The sequence below is a fragment of the Topomyia yanbarensis genome, unplaced genomic scaffold (assembly GCF_030247195.1).
Source record: "Topomyia yanbarensis strain Yona2022 unplaced genomic scaffold, ASM3024719v1 HiC_scaffold_12, whole genome shotgun sequence".
NCBI lineage: Eukaryota > Metazoa > Arthropoda > Insecta > Diptera > Culicidae > Topomyia > Topomyia yanbarensis.
In genome coordinates, this window is record NW_026683294.1 from 356,699 (window position 1) to 371,386 (window position 14,688).

At 42.0% G+C, this 14,688-nt stretch overlaps 1 protein-coding gene across 1 annotated transcript; it reads right to left on the minus strand.

The window, feature by feature from the left end:
• Positions 1 to 10,393: 10,393 nt before the first annotated feature.
• Positions 10,394 to 11,239, minus strand: LOC131694705 (histone H1A, sperm-like). Its single transcript, XM_058983184.1, has 2 exons — positions 10,685 to 11,239; positions 10,394 to 10,441 (listed from the first exon to the last, which is right to left on the minus strand). The coding sequence occupies exons 1-2, from the start codon at positions 11,237 to 11,239 to the stop codon at positions 10,394 to 10,396; spliced, it is 603 nt and encodes a 200-aa protein (XP_058839167.1).
• Positions 11,240 to 14,688: the final 3,449 nt, after the last annotated feature.

The following is a 14,688-nucleotide window of genomic DNA, read 5'->3' on the forward strand; positions in this document are numbered from 1 at the left end:
AGCGCAAACTTAGTACTAGTTAATAAAAGAAACTTTCTAATTAAATTCTTTTTCCATTTTGCCTTCGTCCTGATAAGGACGGTTTGTCTATGTTGATACAAGACGGGAATCTTTTAAAACAATTCAAACCTTGCCGACGATTGTTTTTACTGCGTACATACATCTTTCCCCTTTCGCAGCTCACACCGAATGAGCACAGTTTTCATCATGGTGTTCCTATTTATAGACTTTACAATGCAGATGGAAGGCCGTCCTTTTGTTCGATAAATGAAAATATTTTCATCATTCGTTTTGGTGTAGCTTTCGCTTAGTAGCAGAGTTGCCACATTCACTGATTTTCTTGGAAGGATTTGCAAAAACCTTCGAGTTTGTAGATTAGAAAAACATTTTCTCATGATTCACTGGTAAAAGTACAGAATTACCAAGCGCAAACTTAATACTAGTTAATAAAAGAAACTTTCTAATTAAATTCTTTTTCCATTTTGCCTTCGTCCTGATAAGGCCGGTTTGTCTATGTTGATACAAGACGGGAATCTTTTAAAACAATTCAAACCTTGCCGACGATTGTTTTTACTGCGTACATACATCTTTCCCCTTTCGCAGCTCACACCGAATGAGCACGGTTTTCATCATGGTGTTCCTATTTATTGACTTTACAATGCAGATGGAAGGCCGTCCTTTTGTTCGATAAATGAAAATATTTTCATCATTCGTTTTGGTGTAGCTTTCGCTTAGTGGCAGAGTTGCCACATTCACTGATTTTCTTGGAAGGATTTGCAAAAACCTTCGGGTTTGTAGATTAGAAAAACATTTTCTTACGATTCACAGGTAAAAGTACAGAATTACCAAGCGCAAACTTAGTACTAGTTAATAAAAGAAACTTTCTAATTAAATTCTTTTTCCATTTTGCCTTCGTCCTGATAAGGACGGTTTGTCTATGTTGATACAAGACGGGAATCTTTTAAAACAATTCAAACCTTGCCGACGATTGTTTTTACTGCGTACATACATCTTTCCCCTTTCGCAGCTCACACCGAATGAGCACAGTTTTCATCATGGTGTTCCTATTTATAGACTTTACAATGCAGATGGAAGGCCGTCCTTTTGTTCGATAAATGAAAATATTTTCATCATTCGTTTTGGTGTAGCTTTCGCTTAGTGGCAGAGTTGCCACATTCACTGATTTTCTTGGAAGGATTTGCAAAAACCTTCGGATTTGTAGATTAGAAAAACATTTTCTCATGATTCACTGGTAAAAGTACAGAATTACCAAGCGCAAACTTAATACTGGTTAATAAAAGAAACTTTCTAATTAAATTCTTTTTCCATTTTGCATTCGTCCTAATAAGGACGGTTTGTCTATGTTGATACAAGACGGGAATCTTTTAAAACAATTCAAACCTTGCCGACGATTGTTTTTACTGCGTACATACATCTTTCCCCTTTCGCAGCTCACACCGAATGAGCACAGTTTTCATCATGGTGTTCCTATTTATAGACTTTACAATGCAGATGGAAGGCCGTCCTTTTGTTCGATAAATGAAAATATTTTCATCATTCGTTTTGGTGTAGCTTTCGCTTAGTGGCAGAGTTGCCACATTCACTGATTTTCTTGGAAGGATTTGCAAAAACCTTCGGATTTGTAGATTAGAAAAACATTTTCTCATGATTCACTGGTAAAAGTACAGAATTACCAAGCGCAAACTTAATACTGGTTAATAAAAGAAACTTTCTAATTAAATTCTTTTTCCATTTTGCATTCGTCCTAATAAGGACGGTTTGTAGATAACTATGTTGATACAAGACGGGAATCTTTTGAAACAATTCAAACCTTGCCGACGATTGTTTTTACTGCGTACATCCATACGATCTTTCCCCTTTCGTAGCTCACACCGAATGAGTACGCTTTGCAGCCTTCGATGTTTTGGTAGCATTTTTAGTGGCAGTTACTACCGCCTTTTCAGTGACTGCGTTTCTTAGCCTTTGGCTTTTTGGCCTTCTCACCGCCACCACCGTTTTTCCTCTCTCCGGTGGTAGCCAATTTGATTGGTCGTCCGATGCAGCTTCTCACGACCACGCACGTCTGTTATGCACTGCGTCTTACACACGTCTGGCTTTGAGAAAAGCTGCGACACCCCTATTTATAGGTTTTATCATTAATGTTGATTCTCATTTAAAGTAGTTTTTGAACTATTTAAACAAATTTTATATAGCAAACAACGTATCGGTAGCAAGCGTTGAACGTTTTCCTTCCGATTTATGAAACAAGATTGGCAATCCGTTTAGTAGAAGATAAGTTATTAAGGTTCAAATTGTACGTAACGCTTTCGCTAATATTCACTACTATCGCTGTCTCGCTCGTTCTCATGGCGTGCATGGGCCTTTCCTTTCCGTCCGGCTTCTAATGGCATAACCAAAACTAATATGCCGGCTTTCCCCCGCCAACTGCTCTCGTCAAGCAACCCAATACGAATAATCATAGGAACAAACATGTAGTGGACCTATATATAAACTTTTCATTATTTTATTGTTCGGTTGCTGCACAATATTGACGGCTGTGTGCGGGATGGGCTGAAAATTTTCACTTTTCCGAGTCGTTTTCGAAAGATTATTCAAAACACTATGTTTCCGTTGATAATGAATGTCCTACATATTCCAAAATTTAATACAACATTGGTACAAATATTTTCGACAAAATGCCGAAGAAATTGATTAAATCCATTCAGTACAACAAAAGATATAAGCGTTCAAAATCTTACATCATTTTTCTTCCGAAATTTTGAAAAGGGGCCCCTATATTGAAAGGTAAGTCGTTAGTCACGACAAAAGAAAGAAAGAAAAAGTAAATCGAAAAACAAACGGGTTTTTTTTTTTTAACTTATAAAGATTTTCTATACATCCGTCTACATGGTACGTTATATTGGCTTCTATGGTACTTAAATATCGATATCTGATACTGATCTATGATGGAACAAATTGTTACTGATGAACAAACTATTTCTGTTTGATATTCTTCTACTGTTGGAATTTTATTGATTTCTAGGCGATTTTTTTTGCTCATACATAGTTTTTCTTTTTAGGAATATTTTTTTGCAAATCTAATGAAAAGCTGAAAAAATCAAGTCTGGCAACACTGGCTCCGGAATGGAAATGGTGGGGGAAGTATAGTAGCCGAATCGAACCGTATACAGAACGAAAAGGCACATGGCACGTACACGAGCGAGACAGGCGATATAGTAGTGTTTATTCGCGACTATAAAAAAAATCGGTCGGTCTGTTTTGGTCATCATTCGTCGTTTGAACAGCACCACAGTGGTAGCAGTAGTAGAGCAGCATTTTCGCGCCATGGCCCGTACGAAACAGACCGCCCGCAAGTCCACCGGAGGGAAAGCTCCCCGCAAACAGTTGGCAACGAAGGCTGCCCGTAAAAGTGCCCCAGCTACGGGTGGCGTTAAGAAGCCCCATCGCTACAGACCAGGAACTGTCGCGCTGCGAGAAATTCGTCGCTATCAGAAGTCGACAGAGCTACTAATCCGCAAGCTGCCCTTCCAGCGTCTGGTTCGTGAGATCGCGCAGGACTTCAAAACCGATCTGCGCTTCCAGAGCTCAGCCGTCATGGCCCTTCAAGAAGCCAGCGAGGCTTACCTGGTTGGTTTGTTCGAGGATACCAATCTGTGCGCTATCCATGCCAAGCGAGTGACCATCATGCCGAAAGACATCCAACTGGCTCGCCGGATCCGTGGGGAGCGGGCCTAAATTTGGTGTGTGCCCATCACCCCCCAGAACGAAACAGCAACAAACGGTCCTTTTCAGGACCACAACCAATCATATTTTACTAAGAATTATTAGCAGAAATTTTCCGTTTCCCTCCAAAAATGCTCAGGCGGGTGGCTGTGTGTGTTTGTTAGAAAGCACGCCGATGGGGGGATTTTTTGCCAGCAGCACCACCTCGTACCGATCGACAGTAGTAGCGTGTGAAAAACAAGACCCATTGAGGGAAATCTTGCGCGGCCGATTTGTGATTTAGCACCAAATCGATGAGTGAACTTTTGAGAGATTGGGTGAAATCGTCAATGCCATGATATGAGGGAAACTATTATTAAGCGTCTGACGAGCATTGCAAAAAAAAACTTGTGCAATGCTCACAGAAATGTACGTTGATGATTATCGGAGTGAAAATCAAATTAACTCTTTTTATCAGAAGAAAATAGTCGCCCTGAAAAGGGCGTTTTTTTTTCAGCTCGGGCGAAGCGGGATTTAAGTTGCTGCGGAGGCCCTCTTTTCAGTCTTCTTCGGCAGCAGTACGGCCTGTATGTTAGGCAACACGCCACCCTGGGCAATGGTCACACCGGAGAGCAGTTTGTTCAGCTCTTCGTCATTTCGAATGGCCAGCTGCAGATGACGGGGGATGATTCTGGTCTTTTTGTTATCGCGGGCAGCGTTTCCTGCCAGCTCCAGTACTTCGGCGGCAAGATATTCCATTACAGCTGCCAAGTAGACGGGTGCTCCGGCACCGACACGTTCAGCATAATTTCCCTTCCTCAGCAGACGGTGAATTCGGCCAACAGGGAACTGGAGACCGGCACGAACTGAGCGGGATTTTGGCTTTCCCTTCACTTTTCCTCCTTTACCGCGTGCAGACATTGTCGTAGGTTTATCGCTGTGCGCGTTCGTGTGTAGTCACGTAGACAATACGAGTAACACTGATGCCACTCGCGCACACAGCACCCCTTGTTATGCATTCGCTTCATTGCACATCGTTCGCCAAAGGGGCGGAGTAGCGAACGAACGAAACGCGCTAAACACAAAAAAGGACGAACCTTCGTCTCGCTACACGATCGTATATAAGCGATATGTAGTGATTTTTGCTACCAAAGACCATTCTCGTTTTTGCATCGGAAGAGTTAAGACGTGATTGTTTTTGGTCTTACGGTTAGTTTTCGCGAAGTGATGTCTAAACGCAAACGGCGTTCGGGTGGCTCGAAGGCGAGCCCGAAATCGAACCCAAAACGGAAAAACGCAATGAGCAGCCCTCAAGTGCCTGGAAATTCGGGCAGCAAACCGGTTGGTGAAATGATGTCAGTGCATTCAGCACAAACGAATCGTATTAGTGTTATCAGCAGTCGTGCCCAAACTGCAACGAACGTGAGCGATTTGGACGGCTTTGGTGGTCCAATGGAGGATCAGCAAGAGGCAGAAATTGCAGTGAAATTGCCGCCGCTGGTGGTAAAATCGATCCCGCTCGCCGCGCTGAAAAAGCAGCTGGCGGAAATTGGTGTAAAAGCAGAGTACAAACTAAGTGGCGTCGGTATAAAAACAGTTGTACATACAAAAAGTGACTATCAGAATGCCCGGAATTATCTAAATAGAGTTGGTGCAGAATATTTTTCACATGATTTTGCATCGGAAAAACCATTCAAAGCAGTAGTGCGCGGTCTTCCATTTATGGCAATCAGTGAAATTGAACTTGAACTAAAAGAACGGTACAAATTGCAGCCGCTGGGCGTCTTTCGCATGGCGCGAAAAGAAAAGAAAATGGCGTATCGTGATTGCTTGTATCTTGTGCATTTTCAAAAGGGTACAGTATCGCTAAATGCATTGAAAGCTGTGCGTTCACTGTCGAGTATGGTGGTTCGCTGGGAGGCCTACCGAGGCACAAATCGTGATATCACTCAGTGCATGTGCTGTTTAAATTTCGGACACGGCACACGTAATTGCCACATTAAACCGCGGTGTAATTATTGTGCACAAGCTCACCTTACTACGGAGTGTCCGATTGAGGGTGCAGTGGCTTTTAAGTGTGTTCACTGTGGGAAGGGGCACCGCTCGACCGATAAACAGTGCAGTAAGCGTGAAGAATATAAAAGCATACGTAAAGATGCATCGCAAAAACACCAGCCGGGCCGAAAACCGAACAAAGAAGTGATTTTTAGTGAAAGTGATTTCCCATCGTTACTGCCAAGTCAACGTAAGAATGGAGTACCAGCATCGCAGGCACAGTGGCAGCAGCAGCCACAGCAGCTACGCCAGCAAGCGGAGAAATATCAGCAGCAGCATTCATCGTCAATTTCAAAGCAGCAACCGGCATCTGTTCGGCAAGCGTGGCAGCCGACGTCGGCCGAAGTGGTAGCTTCGTCATCGCCAAACATATTCCTGCCTCAGGTGAGTCCCAATCAATGTTCCCCTCAATTGGACCAACAACTTCCGCCCAAATTTACTGCCGCACAATTAATGCCTATATTTGTGAAAATGTGTGAAAAATTGCAACAATGCCAAAATAGGCAGGAACAAATTTGCGTACTGGGACAGTTTGTGATTCAATATGCTTGTTAATCCTCTGCAATTGATTCTTTGGAACGCCCGCGGATTACTGCGGAAACGAATTGAACTTGGTGAATTTCTGGATCGGCAAGGAATAGACATTGCCGTTCTAACCGAAACAAATCTGAAACCCGGGATAAATTTTAGCATCCCAGGATTTTCTACTGTGCGCATGGATCGAACCCACTCGGGCGGAGGTGGTGTAGCTTTGATCATAAAAAATAATATCAAATATATAATCCAACCACATTACCAAACATCAATTATCGAGACTGTTGGTGTTGAATTGGAAGGCGATATGGGAAAGTTTCTCGTGATAGCTGCATATTGCCCATTCCAGTGTTATGAAACCAATGGGAATGCAAGGAAGTTTAAAAATGACCTCCAAAAATTGTCGAGATCCCGGAAAAAATTCATAATAGCTGGTGACTTTAACGCTAGACACGAAACATGGAAAAATCACCGTAGAAATCAAAATGGTCGCCTTCTTTTCGAAGACTCTCTGACTGGACACTATACAATTCATGCCCCCGACGAACCAACTTTTCTATCTCCAGCTGGAATCTCGTCAACACTGGACATTTTCTTGTCAAACATGAATGAGATTTCCCACCCAAACACAATACAGGACTTAAGCTCTGATCACTTTCCGGTTTCACTTCAAATTGGTGAGAACATACGAGTAAGGGAACGAATTATTAGAAAGGATTATCATAATGTAAACTGGGTTGAGTTTCAACGCCGGGTGGATCGTGAACTAATTGATGATATTGCTTTAAATTCAACGGAAGACATCGACCTAGCCATTGAAAATTTTCAGCTGGCATTGACGCAGGCGGAAGCTCAGTGCGTTAGAAATATTCCAGTGACTGGTAAAATTCTGCAGATCGACACAATGACCAAGGCCATTATCAGGCAACGCAACAAAGTAAGACGCCAGTTTCAACGGACAGGAGATTTGGCCAAAAAATATGTGGCAGGAGGACTATCGAAAATAATTGCTGAAAGGATAGAACAAATTAAAAATAACAATTTCAGCAACGAGCTGCGTAAACTTGATCCATACTCGCGCCCGTTCTGGAAAGTCTCCAAAATCTTGAAGTCCAAACCGCAACAAATTCCACCGTTGAAATCAAATAACATTACCATGATTACACCAGTGGAAAAGGCTAATGCTATTGGGGAGCATATCCTTAGCTCACACAATCTAGGCAATTCGATGGTTAGCCCCATGGAACAAGCTGTTCGAGAAACAATCCTCACTTTGCAAGCTACGCCATGCTATGTTCCCACTAATAGGAAAATTACTAGCGAACAGGTAACATCTGCACTGAAAATTTGCAAGAATATGAAGGCACCTGGTTTCGACGCGATACTAAATCTCATGCTGAAAAAGCTCAGTACCAACGCCCATGCCTGTATAGCACGAATACTGAACAGATGTTTGGATCTTCACTACTTTCCATCGGCATGGAAAACAGCGAAAGTTGTGCCGATACTGAAGCCTGGTAAGGACCCCACCAGCCCTTCTAGCTATCGCCCCATCAGCTTACTGTCGTCCTTCAGTAAATTGTTCGAAAGGTTAATCTTGGATAGAGTTCTACAGCACATTGAGATGAACAACATTCTGCTTCCGGAACAATTCGGTTTTCGTAAAGGCCACTCGACAACGCAACAGCTTCAAAGGGTTACGAATACCATCGATAGAAACAAAGCAGTATCCAAATCCACAGCCATGGCGTTACTGGACGTGGAGAAAGCATTTGATAATGTTTGGCACGACGCTCTAGTATTCAAAATGTACCGGTACAATTTTCCCAACTATGTGATCAAGATAGTCCAAAACTACCTAAAAAATAGAAAATTCCATGTTTCAATCCTCAACACTCAGTCTGATGCATTTGATATCCCTGCTGGAGTTCCACAGGGCAGCCTACTCGGCCCTATACTATATAGTCTCTACACCTCTGACTTCCCCCGATTGCCTGAAGGATGCCAACTGTGTCTTTTCGCCGACGATACTGCTGTCCTATGTAAGGGCCGTAAAACGCGACAGCTAACGAAGAAACTCCAGGATTGCCTCGCCACTATTACAACGTACATGGACACATGGAAAATAAAAATAAATGCGGCTAAAACACAAGCAATACTGTTCCCATTGAGTCTCTCCCCCAAGCACATTCCACCTGCGGACTGTAAAATAAAAGTAAATGGCACTCAAATTGAATGGTCCAATGAGGTAGTGTACTTGGGACTCACGTTCGACAAAAAGATGCTCTTCAGTTCCCACATCGAAAAGACCAGGAATAAATGCAGCCTATTAGTGAAGAAATTATATCCTCTGATTAAAAGAAAATCAACACTAAACATTAAAAACAAAATAGCCGTGTATAAACAAATCATTCTGCCCACAATGTGTTATGCCATGCCAATATGGCAAAGGTGTGCAAATACTCATAAAAACAAGCTGCAGGTTCAACAAAACAAATGTATAAAAATGATTCTGGATCTTCCATGGCATACGAGCACTACAACAATTCACGAGCTAGCAGAAATAAAAACTATAGGAGAAAGTATCAACGCTATACGAAGCAAATTTATAGAAAAGTGTTCCACTTCGGAATTCCCACTAATTAACAGTTTGTTTAATATTTAGGTTAAGTTAGTATAAGTAGTCTTAAGTTAAATAACATAACTGCAAAAGTTGACCCACTACCATATCGAAAGAAAAAATTTAAAAATGTATATACACAATCAAAACGAAGATGAAAAGCAAAGCTGTATCACTTACTATGTAAAACATACAGAAATGTAAACCGAAATTAACCAATAAAACTTTAATTGTCAAAAAAAAAAAATTTTTGCTACCAATCAGTCAGCGCAGTTCGCATCGAGAGCGTTAACAGCAGCACAACCACGTCGTTACTATGGCACCGAAAGCCAGCGGAAAGGCTGTGAAAAAATCCGGCGGCGGCGGTGGCAAGGCACAGAAGAACATCGCCACAAAAGCAGGAGGAGGAGAGAAGAAGAAGCGAAAGCAACGCCGCAAGGAAAGCTACGCTATCTACATCTACAAGGTGCTGAAGCAGGTCCATCCGGACACCGGTGTCTCGTCGAAGGCGATGAGCATCATGAATAGCTTCGTGAACGACATCTTCGAGCGTATTGCTAACGAAGCATCTCGTCTGGCCCATTACAACCGACGGTCGACGATCACCTCCCGCGAGGTACAGACCGCCGTTCGTTTGCTGTTACCGGGCGAGCTGGCCAAACATGCCGTATCGGAAGGTACCAAGGCCGTTACCAAGTATACCAGCTCGAAGTAAATCGTCGCCCGCCCCGCCGCCGGATGTCACACACCATCGTCATCGGCCCTTTTCAGGGCCACCAAAACACGTTCTGGTAAAGAGTTGAATTGAAATGTACACATAGTTTATATAAACATTAGTTGTTGTTGTTTGTTTGTTTCATTAGAGCTAAAAAGGTTGTCATTTTTTTCTCTGTCCATTTTTCTAATCAAATGTGTTTTGCTGTAGTTTGTGGAAGTAGTCTTTCCCCTTACCGCGCTAGTTGACTGTTTTTCGTTAAGACGGAAAACGGTCTTTTTGTCGTCTATTCTATTCAGTTTAAAACAGCCCATTATATGACCGACCCCCAGCGTGTGAGAAAATTCTGCCGCAAAAAGAACACACTTCTGGATCATACTTGTTAATACAATAAACTTCCCAGTCTTCAAACTTTTGATCTTCGTAGAAACCGTACCCAACACAATTTGTAATCTCAAAGTTGATCGATCAATACAATACGTTCGCCAATTTAGGCTAAAAAATCGGTAATTATCGTTCGTTCGTTTGTTTATTGTGCCAGCCAATTTTTCTCTGTTTTATTATAGCCAAAATAAGCGCGTTGTTTGCTAATCAGAGTAATATTATACTTGCTCTGTTTGTTTGTTTGTTTGTTAAGGCAACAGAAAACCACGGCCTGCTATTAATTTACCTGTACGTACGTTTATCTGAGCAAGAAACCGCGCCTATTTACTATAGTGATTTGTTTAATCAAACTAACGACTGATTTATCTTGCCAATCGGCGGGCCAGTTGAATGCGGGTGTGCTGCTCAAGCTAGAAAACTCATGGGGGGAACGGAGCATTGACGGAAAATAAGCATCAATCAATTCTTTACAATTTTGTTAGTCCTGAAAAGGACTGTTGTTTTGGGAGGACGCGCACGTTGTCGGGAATTTACTTCTTGCCGGCGGTGACCTTCTTCGGGGCGGTGGCGGCCTTCTTTGGCTTAGGTGCCTTCGGCTTGTTCGCTGCAGCCTTCGATGGTTTGGTGGCTTTCTGTTTAGTGGCAGCCGTTACCGCCTTTGCAGGGGCAGCAGCTTTCGCTTTCTTCGTAGCCGATTTCTTAGCGGCCGCGATCGCCGCCTTGGGCTTGCTGGTCTTCTCACCACCACCAGCCGGCGGATTTTTCTTCTCCCCGGATTTAGTAGCCGATTTCTTCGGTTTTTTCGCTGCACCCGATGGTGGTTTCTTATCGCCAGCCGGTTTCTTTGCTTCGACCGTCACCTTAAACGATCCGGAAGCACCGGTACCCTTGGTCTGGGTGATGTTTCCCTTCTCGACACCCGTTTTCAAAGCCTTCCGGATAAACGGAGCCAGCCTGGCGACGTCACACATGTAGTTGACGGCGATGTACTTTTTGATCGCCTGCAGTGATGATCCGCTCCGTTCCTTCAGGGTCCGGATGGCAGCCAGAACCATCTCACTCACTGGTGGATGGGTTGAAGATTTTTTCGGTTTCTTGGCGTCACTCTTGCTAGCCTTGGCCGCCTGCTTCGGTGGTGCTTTGGCAGCTGGCGGAGAGGCGACGACGGCAGGGGCCGTGGCAGCAACGTCGATAGCAGTTTCAGCCATTGCGCGTTCGTTTGGTTTGGTTTTCTTCCACACACAGTTGTAGACGACGAGTTGATGGATGCACGATGATGCAAGTCTGCGAATATGATAACCGGGGGTCCGGTGTCTGTTGTTTAGGATCGTATTCATCGGCTCTGTTTGGGAACGCGTAGATGACGGTTGAAAGTTACTATTCGATCGGTGCCGGTAAAATTTTACGGACTGTTGTTTTAAATCAACCAAAATTGAATTACTGCTTGTGAAAAGTACACTGGAAGTTTGCATTCAATTTACTGCACTGTCCGCACCGTCCAAACTAACACCCGCTGAACATTCTGTGTTAAGCGTATGGCCGAATATTATCAAATCATGTATCCGACTATGGCGGCACGTGCAAATTGAATTGTGGAAAATAGGTTAATTTGAACCTTCTAGCAATTGGAAAACCTTTTCGGTGCTATCCAATCGAAAGAAAACTTCTCTCTATATAAAATTATTTCATTTTTGTACATATTTGCTCGAGCGGAAGTGCTCGTAATTTGGCGACCTGCGGAAAACGTTTCGGTCGGCTGGTCCTTTGCTGAAAACTTTCGTTATTAAAATTACTAAAACACAAAAAGTTAACGGGTGGCAACACAAATTTTGGATTTTTTTTTCTCAACCTGTCAAAAAAAAAAAAAAAAGACAAACGATTTGATTGAAATTAGAAGATACGTTCTCCATTGTTGGCCAAAAATTAGTGAACATTTCAAACCGATCCGTAATTGGATGCTGTTCGGCGAAGCTTCCGTTTGATGTCGGAACAGGCGCGTAGTACGGCGTCTATGTCAACTTTGCTAATACATTTCGTGATCTTCTACCAGTCCACTTGTTTGCAATTCGTGGCTCTCAAAACGAAATCCGGAAGAAATCTGCGATTGGGCAACACTGAAGCAAATTGTGAAGCGGGTTGTGCTTTTTAGGGTACAAATGGAATCGAATGGGTATTCGGGAACGATTGTGTGTTTTTTCTTTTTTGTCGTGACTAACGACTTACCTTTCAATATAGGGGCCCCTTTTCAAAATTTCGGAAGAAAAATGATGTAAGATTTTGAACGCTTATATCTTTTGTTGTACTGAATGGATTTAATCAATTTCTTCGGCATTTTGTCGAAAATATTTGTACCAATGTTGTATTAAATTTTGGAATATGTAGGACATTCATTATCAACGGAAACATAGTGTTTTGAATAATCTTTCGAAAACGACTCGGAAAAGTGAAAATTTTCAGCCCATCCCGCACACAGCCGTCAATATTGTGCAGCAACCGAACAATAAAATAATGAAAAGTTTATATATAGGTCCACTACATGTTTGTTCCTATGATTATTCGTATTGGGTTGCTTGACGAGAGCAGTTGGCGGGGGAAAGCCGGCATATTAGTTTTGGTTATGCCATTAGAAGCCGGACGGAAAGGAAAGGCCCATGCACGCCATGAGAACGAGCGAGACAGCGATAGTAGTGAATATTAGCGAAAGCGTTACGTACAATTTGAACCTTAATAACTTATCTTCTACTAAACGGATTGCCAATCTTGTTTCATAAATCGGAAGGAAAACGTTCAACGCTTGCTACCGATACGTTGTTTGCTATATAAAATTTGTTTAAATAGTTCAAAAACTACTTTAAATGAGAATCAACATTAATGATAAAACCTATAAATAGGGGTGTCGCAGCTTTTCTCAAAGCCAGACGTGTGTAAGACGCAGTGCATAACAGACGTGCGTGGTCGTGAGAAGCTGCATCGGACGACCAATCAAATTGGCTACCACCGGAGAGAGGAAAAACGGTGGTGGCGGTGAGAAGGCCAAAAAGCCAAAGGCTAAGAAACGCAGTCACTGAAAAGGCGGTAGTAACTGCCACTAAAAATGCTACCAAAACATCGAAGGCTGCAAAGCGTACTCATTCGGTGTGAGCTACGAAAGGGGAAAGATCGTATGGATGTACGCAGTAAAAACAATCGTCGGCAAGGTTTGAATTGTTTCAAAAGATTCCCGTCTTGTATCAACATAGTTATCTACAAACCGTCCTTATTAGGACGAATGCAAAATGGAAAAAGAATTTAATTAGAAAGTTTCTTTTATTAACCAGTATTAAGTTTGCGCTTGGTAATTCTGTACTTTTACCAGTGAATCATGAGAAAATGTTTTTCTAATCTACAAATCCGAAGGTTTTTGCAAATCCTTCCAAGAAAATCAGTGAATGTGGCAACTCTGCCACTAAGCGAAAGCTACACCAAAACGAATGATGAAAATATTTTCATTTATCGAACAAAAGGACGGCCTTCCATCTGCATTGTAAAGTCTATAAATAGGAACACCATGATGAAAACTGTGCTCATTCGGTGTGAGCTGCGAAAGGGGAAAGATGTATGTACGCAGTAAAAACAATCGTCGGCAAGGTTTGAATTGTTTTAAAAGATTCCCGTCTTGTATCAACATAGACAAACCGTCCTTATTAGGACGAATGCAAAATGGAAAAAGAATTTAATTAGAAAGTTTCTTTTATTAACCAGTATTAAGTTTGCGCTTGGTAATTCTGTACTTTTACCAGTGAATCATGAGAAAATGTTTTTCTAATCTACAAATCCGAAGGTTTTTGCAAATCCTTCCAAGAAAATCAGTGAATGTGGCAACTCTGCCACTAAGCGAAAGCTACACCAAAACGAATGATGAAAATATTTTCATTTATCGAACAAAAGGACGGCCTTCCATCTGCATTGTAAAGTCTATAAATAGGAACACCATGATGAAAACTGTGCTCATTCGGTGTGAGCTGCGAAAGGGGAAAGATGTATGTACGCAGTAAAAACAATCGTCGGCAAGGTTTGAATTGTTTTAAAAGATTCCCGTCTTGTATCAACATAGACAAACCGTCCTTATCAGGACGAAGGCAAAATGGAAAAAGAATTTAATTAGAAAGTTTCTTTTATTAACTAGTACTAAGTTTGCGCTTGGTAATTCTGTACTTTTACCTGTGAATCGTAAGAAAATGTTTTTCTAATCTACAAACCCGAAGGTTTTTGCAAATCCTTCCAAGAAAATCAGTGAATGTGGCAACTCTGCCACTAAGCGAAAGCTACACCAAAACGAATGATGAAAATATTTTCATTTATCGAACAAAAGGACGGCCTTCCATCTGCATTGTAAAGTCAATAAATAGGAACACCATGATGAAAACCGTGCTCATTCGGTGTGAGCTGCGAAAGGGGAAAGATGTATGTACGCAGTAAAAACAATCGTCGGCAAGGTTTGAATTGTTTTAAAAGATTCCCGTCTTGTATCAACATAGACAAACCGGCCTTATCAGGACGAAGGCAAAATGGAAAAAGAATTTAATTAGAAAGTTTCTTTTATTAACTAGTATTAAGTTTGCGCTTGGTAATTCTGTACTTTTACCAGTGAATCATGAGAAAATGTTTTTCTAATCTA

Bases quoted from the DNA above. Each gene is read 5' to 3' on its own strand.
- LOC131694705 (XM_058983184.1), bottom strand. From the start codon at position 11,239: ATGGCTGAAACTGCTATCGACGTTGCTGCCACGGCCCCTGCCGTCGTC. The intron at 10,442-10,684 runs GTAACGGCTGCC...TGAGTTTTCTAG, and splicing joins CTGCTGCCCCTGCAAAGGCG to CTTGAGCAGCACACCCGCAT.